At 42.3% G+C, this 16,762-nt stretch overlaps 1 protein-coding gene across 1 annotated transcript; it reads left to right on the plus strand.

The window, feature by feature from the left end:
* The first annotated feature begins 180 nt into the window (after positions 1-180).
* On the plus strand, positions 181-16,735 carry LOC113026857 (ras-related protein Rab-8B). Its single transcript, XM_026176072.2, has 8 exons — positions 181-947; positions 10,270-10,330; positions 10,466-10,526; positions 11,073-11,150; positions 12,519-12,608; positions 12,885-12,950; positions 13,035-13,085; positions 13,306-16,735. The coding sequence occupies exons 1-8, from the start codon at positions 824-826 to the stop codon at positions 13,393-13,395; spliced, it is 621 nt and encodes a 206-aa protein (XP_026031857.1). The 5' UTR covers positions 181-823; the 3' UTR covers positions 13,396-16,735.
* The last annotated feature ends 27 nt before the right edge of the window (positions 16,736-16,762 follow it).

Below are 16,762 nucleotides of genomic sequence, written 5' to 3' on the forward strand. Positions count from 1 at the left end.
ATAATTTGTTTTTAGAAATCCATAAATATAGAGATCAAAATAAACTTTTATATTCGCTGAATTTCAAGGGTAGTCTTTCACATGGAGCTGTTACACGCATCGTAAATGTTTTTGTGTTAGTACAATGCACACTGCAGATTTGCTTTATTATTATACTCGTTTAATTATGTCACAGTCAACACTTAAAAACATTTTTATTACTTAGTTGTAAAGCACATACAAATTGTTTAGAGGCAGAGGGATACAAACGAAAAAAAATTTAAATAGCAAAAATACTTACTATATTATTACTATATAATATTCGGATGAGAGGTGAAACGTCTTCAAGCAACTTAAAGAAGTCCAGACGCTTTTCTTTGCAAGCTCCTTTGATTACTATATTAATTCATTACATTTAGAATAAAGAAATAAATAACCATTACTCTATTTTACTATCATAAACCCCTGCACACACCTATTTGCAAACTACTACTACTACTAAATAATAATAATAATAATAATAATAATAATTACCTATGATGTTGTTTCTGTTCCAGACTTTATACGTGTGAAATGTTATAATTACTAACGATCATCAATAACGGAGCACGCTGGGAGAGGTTTGCCTTATTGTGAAAAAAAGGGACCGGATGTGGGCGGGGTAGATTCAGGCTAGCTTGCAGCCGGAGCGCTTCCTGCTGCTTGTCGCTGCTCTCAGAGTGGAACCAACACGAAACCAGCGCTCCCAGTGAAGCCAGTCCGCCCAGCAGAAAGGGAGCAGGCCGCAGGTTCCCCGTGAACTCACCGGGACACACGGACGGACCGACGGACGAACGGCGGGAAAATGGCGAAGACGTACGACTACCTGTTCAAGCTGCTGCTCATCGGGGACAGCGGCGTCGGCAAGACCTGCCTGCTGTTCCGGTTCAGCGAGGACGCCTTCAACACCACCTTCATCTCCACCATCGGTGAGTCTTCTCCTCATCACCCTCTTCCCGGTGTACCGGCCGAACGGAGGGCTAGCTCCAGGCCACAAGCTAACTGACCGGAAAAGTGAAAGTGTTCGGGTGGGGTGGTGTGGAGCATGTGACCTCTGACCCCTCAGAAACATACAGTAGTTGTGAAGTGATGTATCTGTTAACTAATTAGTGATCGAGTATCACTTAATGGAGCATTCCCACGGTTTTTCCCATCCAGTTACTAATACTTATTATCATCAATATCATAAGCAATACTGTCATCAATAATATCAGCGCACGTGTCTAACAAACTCACAATCAGTGTGGTTAAAAACAACTTTATTTAACTTTAGAAAAGAAAAGAAACTCAGATGTTACGAAACGTGTTCTAAATCAAAGGGATTTTTAAGAAGATCCACTAGAATTTTTGTTTGTTTGTTTGTTTTTAAAATGTGGACAAACTTCTAATAGAGTCCGCCTCAGTTTGCTTTGGTTAATCATTTTGTATGACCTTACTGAACAATTTTAAAGGAAAAATAATAATAATAATAACACAAATAGAGAGAACATTTTACCAAACAAAATGAAACTAGTAAACTGACTGAGACCAAACCAAGTGGAGAAATAAAGTAAATACAATTTGAAAATATGAAACTACAAAATTATAATAACTCTGGTTGGACCTATTTTTCATTTACTTTTTTAACATATTGTAAAAAGTAATCATCGCCTACGAAACCAAACTGAAGCTGATGAAAATGTATTTTTTTTGTGATGAGCCCAGAGAAGTACGTCTTTTGTCCACTTATACAAAGTTTTTGATTTCTTTCAATAAACCCTAACTTTACTTTGAGGGGAAAAAATGTTTTGTTTCACTGACAGAAATCACAGCTCATACTTCATGAATCTGATTATTAATTAGACAAAATTTTGCTTTCATAAATCTTCATTTTTAAACAGACATTTTTAGATGAAGTCTAACAGTACTATTTTTTTTTTTTTTTTTTAATAATGCCAAAATCAGAGAGTAAAAGAATAAACGATTCAAAATATTTTTACAGAGTGTAGTTATCCTAAGAATTGTACTTTTAGTTTCCTTTTTGTATACACTATGTGCAGATACCACTGCATTGGGCTCTACGTTTTAGAGCTGATGATGTACATCTGAATGTACAATCATAAAAAAAGTCAAAAATGTACAAAATAGTCATGATTTATTTACGTTTTTTGTAATTATTGTCATTATTTTAATAATTGTCTGTTCTGTCTCCAAAAAATAATAAAAGTAGAATATGTGCCTTTGGGCTCTACATCCTGGGATGAACAGCTGGATAAAATAACAGCTGGACAAAGCAGATCCATGCGATGCTCTCAGATATCTCGGCTTCGGTTTGAAACTTGATGCCACTGGCAGAAAGGCTGCTTCACAGAGAAGAGCGTGCAGTTTGAAACATTAGAAAGATGGCACTGAGTTGCATCATGGGAAATGTAGGCTCCCCTTTTTGTGGTCTAACAGTGAGGATGTGTCCAGCTGTGTTGCTCAGATATAAACCTTCCTGTAGTTAATCTCACAGCAGAGAGTCGGAAACGACAGCAGGAATTGTGACGATCAAATGTGGATGAAAACACGACGGAAACGTCTGTTAATTTATTAGTTTTGTCGATTTTTTTTTTTTAATGGAACTTTTATGAGAAAGATTACTAACTTGTAATTCCCTGTTGTTGTGTTTGATTTATTTATATTACTTTTTAGATTTCTTCTTCATATAATGGCAGTAATAAAGCTCCTTTTTTAAATTTGGAGATGGTCGTGAAAAGCAGGTGGATGGAAACAGATCAGCTGCAGCTTTACTGATTTCCTGATCTTTAGTGAAGCAGTGGAGCTAATTAACATCAAAAAGTCCATCGATAAATTGCAGTAAGCAGCTGCATCAGGAAGCAGCTGTGCTGACGTTTATCTGGAGGAAGATGTTCTTACATGAGGCAGGTCAAAGGTCATATGAGGTGACGTCTCACATTGAGCAGGATGCAGTTTAGGCCTTCTGTCTTTGTGTGGACCCTCGGTGGTCCCTGACCGGGACCCTGAATCCTAGAGGTCCTCACAGAGATAGAGAAGCAAGACTGTGTGTGTGTGTGTGTGTGTGTGTGTGTGTGTGTGTTTGTTTCCGGTGCGTCAGCGGAGTGTGTCGCTCTGCTGTCTTCCTGGTGGAAACAGGAAGTGGGAGCTGTCTTCTTCTATCTGTCGGCGAGTGTTTAAGTAGTAGGGGGTGTGTTTGTGTCTTTGGTATCACAGTGAGGACATTTTTGGTGGTTCTTCAGGCTCTCCCCACAAGGTCTGAGGATTCAGAGTAAAATCAAATATAAGTGAGTGGTTATACAGAGGCTTAAGAACGTGTGTGCGTGCGCGCGCGTGTGTGTGGGATGGGAGACTGAACTGATAGAAGCTTTTATTTTGGGGAAAAAAGAAACAAAAGATTGAGGTCATCAAACTGGCTAAAGAGTTAGGTTATTGCTACTCCTATTTATTACTGATTATTTCCTTAACTTGTTTGGTTATTAAACTGCCAGAAAAAGTCTATGTGACGACTTTACATCCCTCAAAACCTCAAAGATTTTCAGCGGACACTCAAAGAGAGCAGCAAAAATGTGTCACGACAGAAGCAGGAAGTTCCTGAGGCCAGAAATATGACGCAGGATTTGGCGAGGTGACGTCGGGTTTAAGTGTGTTGGAGATGGTTCATTAGTGGGTGATGATGTCACATTTTTACTTTGTCCTGGTGGATCTGCACTGACCTGACTTCACCTGTTCGTCTTTAACTTGGAAGTAATAAACATTAAACGGCAGGTAATTTGCTTCATAGCTGACTGAGTGGATGCACAGCTCCGGATCTCTACAATTAAAGTATTTTTACATTATGTCAAAGTATTTGCTGCATTAGCAAAATGAGATACAATTACAGCCGAATCTGATTACCGCATTTATCAGGGTGTCAAATACATGGCTGGGGGCCAGAGCTGGATCGTCAAAAGCTCCGATTGGACCCCTTGGATGGCTGTGGAAAGTGTGAAACTGGAAGGAGGGCATAAATTTGGCCACAGCTGATGAGGTGTGAGCCTCTGCAGGTCACTGTGTTTAAAGCTGTAGGATGAGTCAGGTGTTACTGGTTTGAATTCTGGTTTTATTTTTGTTCTTTTATTTTTTTGCTCCCTGACAGTTTAACATCAGTCACATTTTAACACAGCTTTCCTTCAAGGCTTTAAATAAACTTTATTTATACAGCCTGTTTCCTGTCACGCTGAGCACTGAAAGATATTTGCTCTGCAGGCCAGCTTCTCAGATTCATAAAGCAGTTTATCTCTCACGCTCTTTGTTATGTGTTTCATTACAGTTTTGTCATCGGCCGCTCTGCTGCCAGTAGACCTGTCCATGTTTCTGATTGGTCAGAATTAGGGCTGCCACAAACGATTATTTTGATAGTCAACTAGTCAGCGATTACTTTTGCGATTAGTCGACTAATCAGATCATCATCCATTGAACATAAAACGTACAGCTTATTGCACCAGCAGCATCTGCTCTTATATAACTATCATTAGCTTTCAGCTTTAAGTGTTTAAGGTCTGTGCTAACTAAAAATAAAGACAAGATGATAGTTTATTACATTTTAATGACATTTACAGATTGTTTCGGTGAAGTTTAATAAACTCCTTGCTATCTAAAATATAACAGGACACCGGAGTATATTCTCCAGCATCTCACACTTCTGATGATCAGCTGTCTGCTTGACATTTATTCAGCTGTGTAAAAACTATAACTTTCATCTCAGCCAAACTGATTTACTCAGGAACAAATAAAACACTGAAAAAAGCCAAACAACATTTTGAAGTTATCTAAGTGACTCATATATCATGTTTAACCTGAGTAGTGAAAGACGGCGGTGGGTTTGAAAACGATTTGCCGGGAGTCCGGTGTTCTCACGGCTCTAGTTAGCCTTGCCCCCGGCTAGCTAACGAGCTAGTGGGTAACAGACGTCTCCGAAAACGTCGGAGCGCTTTTGAAAATATGTGGTGTCCTGATAAACTGAGCAGATATTTGAGGTTTACACAGCTACATTCTCGCCTGAAAATATGTTAAACGTTTATTTTGTGACCCAGAAAGAATAATAAGAGTAATATTAAAACTAAGTAGCTGCCGCCATTGTTGGAAACTGAGCAGGGCCGCGATGGGCCGCGCTATGAATTCTGGGACACAGTTTCTTCTTCTTCGGGGTTTAACGGCAGCTGGCATCCTTGTACATGCAGTGCTGCCATCTTCTGTTTCAGTCCGTTATTACACGCTTAAATCCTACTACTGATTCCTGCGTCTTTTGTGATCTTACAAAGCTTCAAACGATGCGTCGACTATTAAATTAGTCGTCGACGATTTTGATAGTCGACGTAATCGTGACTAGTCGACTAATCGTGGCAGCCCTAGTCAGAATTGGTTAGAATTATTTGTTAGATTGTTGAAGTCTAGGCTGATTCATCGAGCTGGTAACATCTTTAGCCTGATTGCTGATCTCAGGTTGCTTCATAGTGCGGGCATTCGATTGGTTAGCTATTATCTGAACAGCTGATTGGTGGGTGGACTCTCCTCACAGCTGAGCGTGAGCTGCTGAGCTCTCTGCCGTCTCATTATCTCGGTGTCGCCCTGATTTATTTATTTGATTTGTAAACTGAGGGGTTATTGTCTGTAAATTTCAGGCTTTCCACACAGCGACAACCCTGGTTTTTACAGTGGCACCTGAAGGTGTCATCTTCCTCTCACGGCGCTCCACTCTCTGCTGGGTTGTTCCCAGTTCATTTGCCGGAGCTGCATGAATGTTACATGAGCTCCCACAATCCTCTGCTGCGGCGTTTGGACAGAGGACGCTCTGTGGCTGCTCTGTCAGAGGTCTCGTGAGAGTCAGCTGACCTCTGAGCATGTGTGAGTGTATCTGGCTCTGTGAGGGCCACTTTTGAGGAAGTTGCATTAAAGAGCTGTTTTGAGGGGTCCAGACCTGGTACTAGAGCTCATAGGTCAAAGGTCACCTGCTGCTGCATACAGCAGCTACTCTTTGTGGGATTGCCAGTTACAGTCTTGGATCAATATATAGTTACTGCCTGTATCACAAATTTGACATCACATCCTTTTTCAGGCTGCATGGAGGTGAATTTTAATTGGCTGGAAACGTCATGTGACCACGCTGTAAACTGGTTAAACACAGAAAGTTTTTTATTAATGCATCTGAAGACTGAACAATAAAAAGTGCACAGAGTGATTGATGATCAGCACTGCCAAAATAACAAAGAAGAAGAAATGAAAACTGTTATTATAGTGATGGAGTCTGGTACAGCCAGTGTGCTTGTCTGTGATGTAAATATGAAGTAGGAGCAGTAAAAACAGGTACGAGCAGAAGCACAAAGGGGGGTTTATGGTGATATTTAGAAGTATTGCTCACTATGATGTGGAGGATTGTCATGTGTGTGTACATACGTTTTTCATCATGCACACAGGAAGGCAGGAAGAAGGTATTAAATGTTATAAAAGGCAGTGATGTTGTGTTTAAGTGCTGCTTTGTGCTGAGTATTTAAACACTGACACTGAGTTACTGGTTTCCTCAGCTCTGATGCAGGCTGTGTGTGTTTGTGCGTGTGCATTCTTTGTGTTGTGTGGACATAAGACTTTACATGTTCTCACCGTGAGGACTTACTTTCCTACTGAGGACACAAAATAAAACCACCACGATGTAAATGTGAGCGCAAATGCTTAGAGTAGGAGCAGGAAATGAACGTGAGTCAACGTGGTGTGTGTGTGTGTGTGTGTGTGTGTGTGTGTGTGTGTGTGTGTGTGTGTGTGTGTGGTATTCATCTTCCTGTTTTTATTTCAGTGAGTGAGCGGTCGCAGACTTCTATAAAGCTCAAACAATGAGCTGATTGTCAGGTTGGTTAGTTAATTGACAAAAACACTCTGAGTTTGTTCTGTAGTTGTTGTGTTTGAGGCAGAAACTTTGCTTCTCATTGTTTTAAAAGGTAATTTTTAACCTCTCTGTCAGAATCGAAGGCATGTGGGCCAAATCCAGACATTCACAAGTTTGAGTCACTTTAGGTTTCTTAAACCCGGCTGTAGGTGCGACTGGCACAGGGATGCAACCGAACTGAGCGAGCTGGCTAACAGCAGGCAGGCTGAAGCTGTGACGGCAGCCTACATGTTTTAGTCAGCAGACAGAAAAGTTTTAAAGTCACAGACGAGAAACTGAAGCTTCAGAAAGCAGCTGAACTGAAAAGAGTCACAACAGAATTGTACCTTCGCTTAAGCTAAAGCTCCACTTTGCAGAGCGTTAAAGGCAAGTTTCAGGGCGGAAGGCCCGGCTGTTTGAAAAACTACGGGGTCAAAGGTCTTTCACTTTTCTTAATTAAATGTTACAAAGGCTAAGGAGCTATTTTGGACTAGTTGAGAGTTTCATGTGTTTCTAAAGCAGCACACAGAGCTTTTCGATTAAATTTAAGCATGTCTGTAAAATATATTTGTCTGAATGTTTTTGCTGGTCGTCTTCTGCTCTTTGGCGAGTCTGTATATTTCAGTGTTTGTCTCTTTTCTGGAGTTTTTGTCCTTTTCTTTGATCATTTTGTGTCTTTTGTAACTTTGGCCATTTTGCATCTTTTTTTCTGGTTTTGTTTCACTCTTAGACAGTTTTGTCTTTTTGCAGTTTCCTTTTTTATTTGGCAGTTCTTCATTATTTTGGGGGTTTTGTTAAAGCTTTAAATACATGTTAATTCTTACTTCCAAAGAAATAAACAGTCTGTAATTCTTCTGGTAGTTTCATTTTAATGGACAGACTTGAAAGATATAAATTGATTTGCATGTCATATTGAGTGAAATAAGTAGTTGATCCCCTACACACCAGCCAGAACTCTGGCTCCTACAACCAATCAATCAGTCACTCAATCACAGACACTCCTGATCTCGTTATGGATATAAACTACACCACCGCTCTACCACCGCGGGCGAGAGCTGTCAAAGGACGTCAGGTACAGGATTGTAGATCTAAACAAGGCTGTAATGCGCTCGGGGAGAAGATGACAGCTGTTGGTGCAATTATTTGTAAATGGTAGAAATATAAAATGACCGTCAGTTGTCCTCAGGAGCTCTATGTGAGGTCTTGCCTCATTGGGTCAGGATGATTATGAGAAAAGTGGTGGATCAGCCCAAAACTACAGGAGCAGCTTGTTAATGCTCTGAAAGCAGTTTGGACCACAGACACCAAGAGCACCATTGATAACACTCTCTGCCATAATGGAGTGAAATGGATGTTTGTCAGAGAACGTAAATGATTCAGAGAAGGGTTGGAGAAAGTGCTGTGGTCGGGTGAAACCAAGGTTGAGCTCTTTGGAATCGGCTGCATCCGCCGTGTTGGAGGAAGAGAAATGCTGAGTACGACCTTTCCCTCTCCTTCCCTCAGCCACAACACTGAGGATGGGTTGTTGGTGGGTCTTCCAGCATGACAACGATTCAAAACACACCACCAAGGCAACACAGGAGTTAACAGCATGGAGTGGGCTAACACGAGCCCACTCTAAAGTCTCATCTGACAATGATCAGCTGATGCCTGGGGGACTGTGACATTACTGTTTTGCTTCTTAAAGCAGAATGCTCGATTTATCAGCAGCAGACGAAACTGTTAGCTGCAGCATTATGTTGTGGGTGGAGATGGCGGAGGTCAGTGACCTCGTCCGCTGCATGTTTCCGTAACAGGCAGCAGAAAATGTTTCACTTCCTGGTGAGAGAATAGAAAGAGCTGCTGAAGAATGGAGGGAAGAGGAGAGGTTTAGTCTGAGCCGAAGAAGAGAAGCAAAGAGGAAATCAGCTGACTCATTTTCTGCCTTTGCTCACATTAAATTCAGTTCTCTACTTCCTACATCAGTGGATTCATAAGAGGAGAGATTGAGAAAGACGGCACATGGAGGCATCACTTTGATGGTTGATCATGTTGTAAGCACAGCCACAGCTCCAGCGCTAACATCCCAAAATAAGAAAAGTTGACACCTTTATAAACAGTTAATGTGCCGATGTGTTGCCTTTACGACGCATGGCAACGAAACAAAACACAGCATACACCAAAACCACAACAGGAAGAACTGATGAGTTACAACCTAATAACAGACTCTTCTAGTGTGCCACGATAAAAGAATGTAACACTCTAATAATCAGGCCCGTTGTGACCAGCGATGATACTCAGCGCAGAGAATAAACGTGAGCCGTGTGAGTCTTTACAAAGTGTTGAAACCTGCCCGTGTTCTTCTTCTCTAAAAGGAAACAGAGTAGCGTTTCATTTTTCTGTTTTTGGGGGGAGGGTGGGAGCTTTATTTTGGCGGGTCTGTGCTGCTCTCTTGAATGTTTGGCTCCTCGGTCGTGCGCCTCCTGTTGGTGGCTTTGTGCCACTCTTTGCTGGATTTCTTTGTATTTTATTGGTGGGGTTTTTTTGTTGCTCTTTGGTTGTCTTTTGAGACAATGAAGTCATTAATTGAGAATGTGATGAAAGTTCACTTCTAGCAGGGCTCAGTCCTATCAGTCCAAGACAAAGTTAGTAATTTAACAGTGGGGGAAATAAAAATATTACCTGCTCTCTGCTTAAATCAGCACATCCTTCAAACATGAGACACTTAACCATAGAACGGGTCCATAAGAGCCAGGATGGTTTCATCAGTCATTCACTTCTTGTGTCATTAGTTGTAAGATCAATGAATGAATGAATGAAATCAGTTGCAGCTGATGGTGAAGTGGCGTGAGGAGGGAGGGGTTTGGTTAGAGCTGTAGCCCAGGGATTTGAACCAGCAGCCCAAACAGCTGTGAGCAGGAGGAACCCGAGCTGTCAGGGCTTCACATCCGCAGCTTCTTGGAAGCATTTCTTCTGCTCAGGCAGGAAGAAGTGTTTTTAAAAATATCTTCGACTTCCTCTTTGACCAGGCAGGCACAAACCCAGTCAGCTGACAGATTTAAGACGCAGAAGAGAAACAAACACGCCTCAGCGTTTGTTTTAACCACATGGCCCTGCTAGCAGGGCTTCCTCTGCATCAGACCGCAGTTTTTAAAAGCATAAAACTCCTGCACTCACTGACAGCCGCTTTTATCTTAACTGTTCATTATTCCATCAGTCCTGCTTTTCTGAGTCTGTCGTTGGGCAGAGAATAAGACGGAGTGAGCCCGAGCGCTCTCTGCGTCTGCTCGTGATCGTTGCTATGACGCTTTGGCGTCTCTGGAGCTGTAAATATGTTTGTGTCCGGAGCTTGAAGCTGACCGTTGTTTCTCTTTCAGGAATCGACTTCAAAATCCGAACAATCGAGTTGGATGGAAAGAAAATCAAACTGCAGATCTGGTGAGTGCCACTCTCTGCTCCAACGTCCGTGTGTGAGCTTTGAGAGGAGATGAACCTGAAATCAGGTGTTTTGTTGTGTGGATATTTTTAATGAGCCTCTCAGTGCGGGTGTGTAACAGTGGCTTCTTCCTGCAGGGACACAGCAGGTCAGGAGAGGTTCAGGACCATCACAACGGCCTATTATAGAGGAGCCATGGTAAGACACACCCCCTTCCTGTTACCCCTCTGCTGATGCACAGGTAACGTGTCGGTCACCAGTGAAACAAGCAAGAAAACCTTTATTTATACAGCAAATTTTATTCCAGCTGAAGCACAAACAAACAAAAGGCAATGATAACAGGAAAGACACATTCAAGCTAATCCATAAAGAAATAGAAACCAACAATAGATGAGTAAAACAATAAAAACATGACACCAATAGAAATAAAATGGAAAAACTTGTGAAGCTCAGCATTAGTCCAAATTAAAACCTAAAGTTTAAAACCATTAGAAAAGAAATAACATGATAACTGAGACCATGACTCAATTATCTACTTTAGTTGGATTTAAACTCTGATAATGTGGGAGCACACCTGTACACCTGATTTGCTTCAGTGCCAGGTGATTGGTTGAGACCAGCCACAACCAGGAGGCCTGAGCTGGTTCACATCATGCAGGGCCTTGTTAAAACAAGCTGGTCCTGACCTCAGCAATCAGCTTGCACTTCCTGTGCTGATGTCATTTCCTGTCTTGTGTTCATTAGGGCATCATGCTGGTGTATGACATCACCAACGAGAAGTCCTTCGACAACATCAAGAACTGGATTCGCAATATCGAGGAGGTAGGCCACGCCCCTTTGATGTCACGTGACTTTTGTTATTTTCAGAGCTCACATTGTTCAGTTGGATTTGAAGAGGTCTTCAGGTGAACTCCACACCTGCTCCCGAAGAAATGCTTGTATGACGTCATCACAGAGTCATGTGATCTGTTATATAATGAGACAGATGCTCTCCATCAGATCCGGCTGAGCTTGAGCTGTTTTTGCAACAAAGAATGGGGGAAAATTTCAGTCTCTAGATGCACACCCCAAAAGACTTGCAGCTGTGATTGCAGCGAAAGATGGCTCTACAAAGTAAGGACTCAGGGGAGCTGAATACAGATGCCACACTTTTCAGATTTTTATTTGCTTAAAATTTTGAAAACCATGTTATATTTGTACCACTTCACAATTATGTGCTGCTTTGTGTTGGTTTATCATAGAAAATCTCACCACGTTTGTGGATGTAAGATGACAAGAGTATGAATACTTTTTCAAGGCACTGCATAAAGGTTAGGGTGTAATTATATGGAAGCCCGTTTCCGCCACTAAATAAAAACAAAACAGCTAGTATCCATAACTTCAACTTATTAACTCGAAATTTTGAGTTAATAAGTCGAAGTTTAGTAAGTACGCCATCCTTTAAGATGGTTGGAAGATGTGACATCCTCATGACTCATTTCTGGACATCAGACCTGCTGAGCTCTCGTTCCTTATGATGTGTGACAGAAGATAAGATCGGTGTTAGTACCGTTACTCGCGCTCACTCTGCAGGGTGACGGAATACGACCGTGTGCGTTCACTTCCACATTACACATCAATTCCAGCTGTAATCAATACTCAGTAATCAGATATTGAGATCCGTGATGAACAGCTGCAGTTATCTCCTGTTTGAGAGGCTGTGGTGTAGGCCCTCCTCACAAACACAGCACACAGAAATGCTCTAAATCCATCAGTTTGCTTTGAGTGTATGTGGTAGAAATGTGCAAACCTGACACGTGTTCAATTTCCATCACTTATCGAGGTCTTTGTGGCAGAGATGCCAAGACCTCCGTCTCCCCGGTCGCCTCCTGCAGCTCTTCTGGGGGGACACCGAGGCGTCCCAACCAGCAGAGAGATGTGATCTGTTTTCTATCCAGTGAATTCTTCTCAGAAAAACAAGAATTCACATTTTTGAGATCACACTTTTTTTTTTGTTCAAGGATGCAACTAAATAACTTTAATTTATAAATAAAAATGTATTTTCTTGTAAAGCAGTACATTTGAAAATTGAAGGATAACAACAATAATAATTATACTTTAGCGTTAAAAACATGGTGGATTAATCCGTGTGTGTGTGTGTGTGTGTGTGTGTGTGTGTGTGTGTGTGTGTGTGTGTGTGTGTGTTTTCAGCATGCCTCTGCAGACGTGGAGAAAATGGTTCTGGGAAACAAGTGCGACATGAACGACAAGAGACAAGTGTCCAAGGAGAGAGGAGAGAAGGTCTGAGCCGATCCCTGCAGAGAGCAGGACTCATTCGATCAAACTGAGTGAAAGCAGGAAACCTCCAGGAGATGATATCATCTTATTATTATGCATTTAGGAGCAGACGAGATTTTTACTCTTTGCTTTGCTTCAGGGATTCATTTGCTGACAGTTAGAAACGCTTCACACTGATTTCAGCCTTAATGAGAGAAAACGCTTCTGAACTTATGCTTTAAATGTCACTTCAACCTTTTCTTCTACCTGGGTGTAATCCCTTTCTCTTTGGTTTTCCAGCTCGCCATCGACTACGGGATCAAGTTCCTGGAAACAAGCGCCAAGTCCAGTATCAACGTGGAGGAGGTGAGTCCTGATCCCGATCCGCCGTCTCCTCCGTCAGTCCCGCGCACACGAGGCGACTAATTTCTGTCCCGTTTCCCTTCACAGGGCTTCTACACGCTCGCCCGAGACATCATGGCCAGGCTCAACAGGAAAATGGTGAGTTGAGCAGATTGAGGTCTGCGGAGGCGGTGCTCCGACTCGAGCAGCTGGCTCCAGATATGTAAATGACTTTATCAGCTGAACATGCAGGGGATGAACGTGCCGCTAAAATTAAAGACGGAGTTGGTCACCGTGAGCAGGAGATTGTTAATCGCCATAATCAGCCCCGGTGTGTTCTTATAACTGATGTGACCTTTGACCTCCTTTCTTCCTGCAGAACGACAACAACCCGTCAGGTGGAGGTGGGCCCGTCAAGATCACGGAGCCCCGCTCCAAGAAGAGCCTGTTCAGGTGTTCGCTGCTGTAGGCGGAGCCTCAGCTCAGACCTCCTCCTCCTGCAGCAGGAGCTGAGGAACAACCTGTGGACAGTTTAGAAGCCTGCTGTGACTCCTCCTCCTTTTCTTCTTCTTCTTCTGTTTTCTTGTTGTCTGCTGTCAGCTCAGCAGTTGGAGGCTGAGCCAACGCAGCATCTCAGTGTTTGTTGCAGCGAGAACACGGAGGCGACGATGATGATGATGGCGATGAAGGACAAGGCCGATGACTGTTTGTACCAAAGTGGGTGGGGCTGTGGCTCCGCCCTCTCCTCTGATTTTACGCGTTGAGGATGAAGCATTTAAGAATAAGACATGTAGCAGACTCTTGCAGAGGCTTCAGTCCGACTCTTACAGCAACTGACCAATCACAGACCAGCGGCCTGGACTACGAAGCAGGTAACCAAGGATACGAGGTGCGATTAAAGAGTTCAGCCAGGCGGTAACATTCAGTCCTGAGTCAGTGGGAGTCTAAGAGGTCAGGCGTGGACATCAGCAGCTCCACAATCACCCGCGATGACGGCTGGATCTCGCTCGGGTCTCTGTTCTGTCGGCATCTACAAATCCATCCGTCAGGCTCTCACTTCCTGCCTCCCTCACTCATGAACACACTTCTCCGATGGGGCAGCAACTCATTCCCAAAGAGTCTTCGACCAAATTCAAATCAGAATCAATGTTTTCCATTTTTTAATTTTTATTTTTTTTAATAAACACCGTAACTGAACTTTCCGATCGCACCTCGTATGTCTCATCTTGATCTAATCGTGAAAAGTGGGAACACGGTGGTTGTGAAGCCAAACCAGGTTTTCTGAATCTCTGTGCACAGGTTTACAGCCTCGTGCACCGCCGTCACAAACCCCAAAACCTGGTTAAACCTGAGGTCTCTAAGCCCAGGTCCTGCTTCGTGGTTCAGGCCTGTGTCAGATCGCTTCAGCTAATCTCCTGCACGCCGCCTAAAAATAAGCTGAACTACAGGAACTTACCTGATGTTGGTTATCAGAGGCAAACTGTGCAGGACCTTTGAAAACGTCCTGAAATGTGCAGCTTTGTATTTTAGGAAACTTTGCAGGAAATCAGCTGAAAAAATTAAAATAAATATATATAAAAAATATAAATATATATAAAAATGTATAAAATCATTTTCATTTCAATCTTGAATTTCCAACTCAAACATAGGAAGTAAAAGCCCAGTAAGATCGGCGGGCCTCGAACAGACGAGTGGAAATCATAAAAATATTATCGAGTTTTAAATTTTGTGTTCACTAAAATGTCTTAACCTTCATGTGACCTCCAGCCTTCATTTCCTTTCAGAGTTTATTTTAACTAAACAGAACTAATAGTTTTATATTTTATCTTTTTTTTAATGCATCTTTAGTTAATTCTGTTCCTTTAAAACGTCTCTGTGATAAATATGTATGAAAGCAGAGAAAGTCCCTGCGAAGCAGCTTTTTCTTCTCTGTTCAAAGACGCTTCGTTTAATAGCACACGTGCTACTTTTATTTTGTACGTTTTCAAAGGAACTGTACAACCTGCGCTTTTATTTTGAAGTGTTTTATTTTCATGTGCAGCTGCTGGTGTTAGATTTCCTCTTTCTGACTCCCGATCGGTTCATTGGCTGAAACTATATATTTATTATGATTGACAACAACGATTGATTAAATTCGATGAGCACGGCGTGGAAACGTAAAGTCAAACTTTTAGTTTCCTGCAGTTTTCTCTGAAAAGCTGTTTCCGCGGAAGGAGCTCGAGCTCTTAAATTTTTGCAGCCGATATTCTGCGATAACTTTGACCGTCACGACTATCCCAAAACACCCCAAACAACGGCGGGAAGCAAGATGGAAACACGGGATATAAACTGAAGCTACTTTCAGCTATTTGGAAAGTCCTCGAATTCATATAATCCCTCCTGACTGTTTCCGTGAAGGCAGAGTGAAAACGGAAAGATTTTGTGACGTCTGTCCTGAGCCCGCCAAAAACGAGTGAGGCGCGTTGCCGTTGGTCGTTTTTGTCTGGCTTTAGATGGGTTTCTAGTTTTACAAATATCGTGAAGTATATCAGAAGCAGTGTTTTTTATATATTCAAGTACTTCATAAAGACCCTACAATAACAGAAAGCGCCCGTGTGCAAGTGGTGACAGTGGGAAGGAAAAACATCTTTTTAACAGGAAGTACCCTCCAGCAGAACCAGGCTGAGAAAAGACAGCCGCCGGTTTAAGTGATTAAATATCCCATTTTTGTCTGAAATATGTCTGTACTCGTTTTTACTGGAGCCTGGTGAGATGCAAGGTGGTATCAGCAAACTTGGCTTACCCCCCTGAGCACTTCCTGCCCAGCTCAAAGCCTGCAGGATCTGTTCCTCCAGTTCCTTCGGAGGAAAAATACTTTCAGTGATTTAGCTTCTGGAAAATTCCTAAAAGTTGAATTTTGGCTTGATCCCGAGTTCAGCGGGAACAGACGCTCAGCAGCTGCAGATGAAGCCCGTGTGCAGAAATCAGTGTTACAGCACGTTTGTTTACAGCAGTGCTTTTATTTTACTCCGCTCGGCTTCCTGTCACAGCCACAGACTGTAAATAAAGATGGATGACATGCCGCCTCTTCCTCAGAGTATCCGCCATTCTGGTTTAATGCGGAATAATTCTGACCTCAATCAGAGAAGCTGCCAATCACGGCCACAGACATCAGTTTAAAGCACACAATCAAAAAACAGTAAGAATGTACTTGGAGGGGGCGGGGTTTGTGACCTGTGTACCATGTTTCCTCACTTCCTGTCATCCATCTTTATGTCCAGTCCGAACGTCTTAAAGATTAATGAAGAGCTGAAGGAGGCGTGCTCGACGTGTTTTTGTACTTTTCAGCACTTTGTAATTCGCTATGCAAAAACCACTTTTTCCTTTTATCAGGAGTTTGTGTTACTGTGCTCTGATTGGTCACACAGGTCGTCAGACGCATCGATGTGTTTGTCAGAGGTCATACTTTTAGTAGGAAACTAGAGTTTATTTTAAATGTGACTTTCAGATTAAAAGCCTTGTCACTTCAGCACATGGAAAGACGGATGGTTTTAATAAAGTTTTATATTTGGGACTTTGGTGTCGGCTGGGATTGAAAGTTACTGATGAGGGTGAAACAGATGAAGGCTCTGAGGAGGAGCTGGATGTTTTCTTTTTTTAATCTGAATCAAAGAAAAGGGCTGCAGACCAGAGGCTCTTAATGTGAAATTCACAAGACTGATTCAGTAGGTTTCGGTGACCTCTGACCCCATCAGTGTCTTCCGTTTGCTCTGAGATGATTGGAGCGTCGTCGCTGCTTCAGCTGATGAACAATAAACAACTTTCTACCATCTGGTTTGTTTTTCATCTTTAATCGC

Source organism: Astatotilapia calliptera, chromosome 1 (genome assembly GCF_964374335.1).
Source record: "Astatotilapia calliptera chromosome 1, fAstCal68.1, whole genome shotgun sequence".
Lineage (NCBI taxonomy): Eukaryota > Metazoa > Chordata > Actinopteri > Cichliformes > Cichlidae > Astatotilapia > Astatotilapia calliptera.

What these genes read in the sequence shown, in the direction of transcription:
- LOC113026857 (XM_026176072.2), top strand. Translation starts at nt 824, where the DNA reads ATGGCGAAGACGTACGACTACCTGTTCAAGCTGCTGCTCATCGGGGAC. An exon ending in CACCTTCATCTCCACCATCG is followed by an intron (nt 948 to 10,269) that starts GTGAGTCTTCTC and finishes TTTCTCTTTCAG; the next exon opens with GAATCGACTTCAAAATCCGA. An exon ending in AAAATCAAACTGCAGATCTG is followed by an intron (nt 10,331 to 10,465) that starts GTGAGTGCCACT and finishes TTCTTCCTGCAG; the next exon opens with GGACACAGCAGGTCAGGAGA.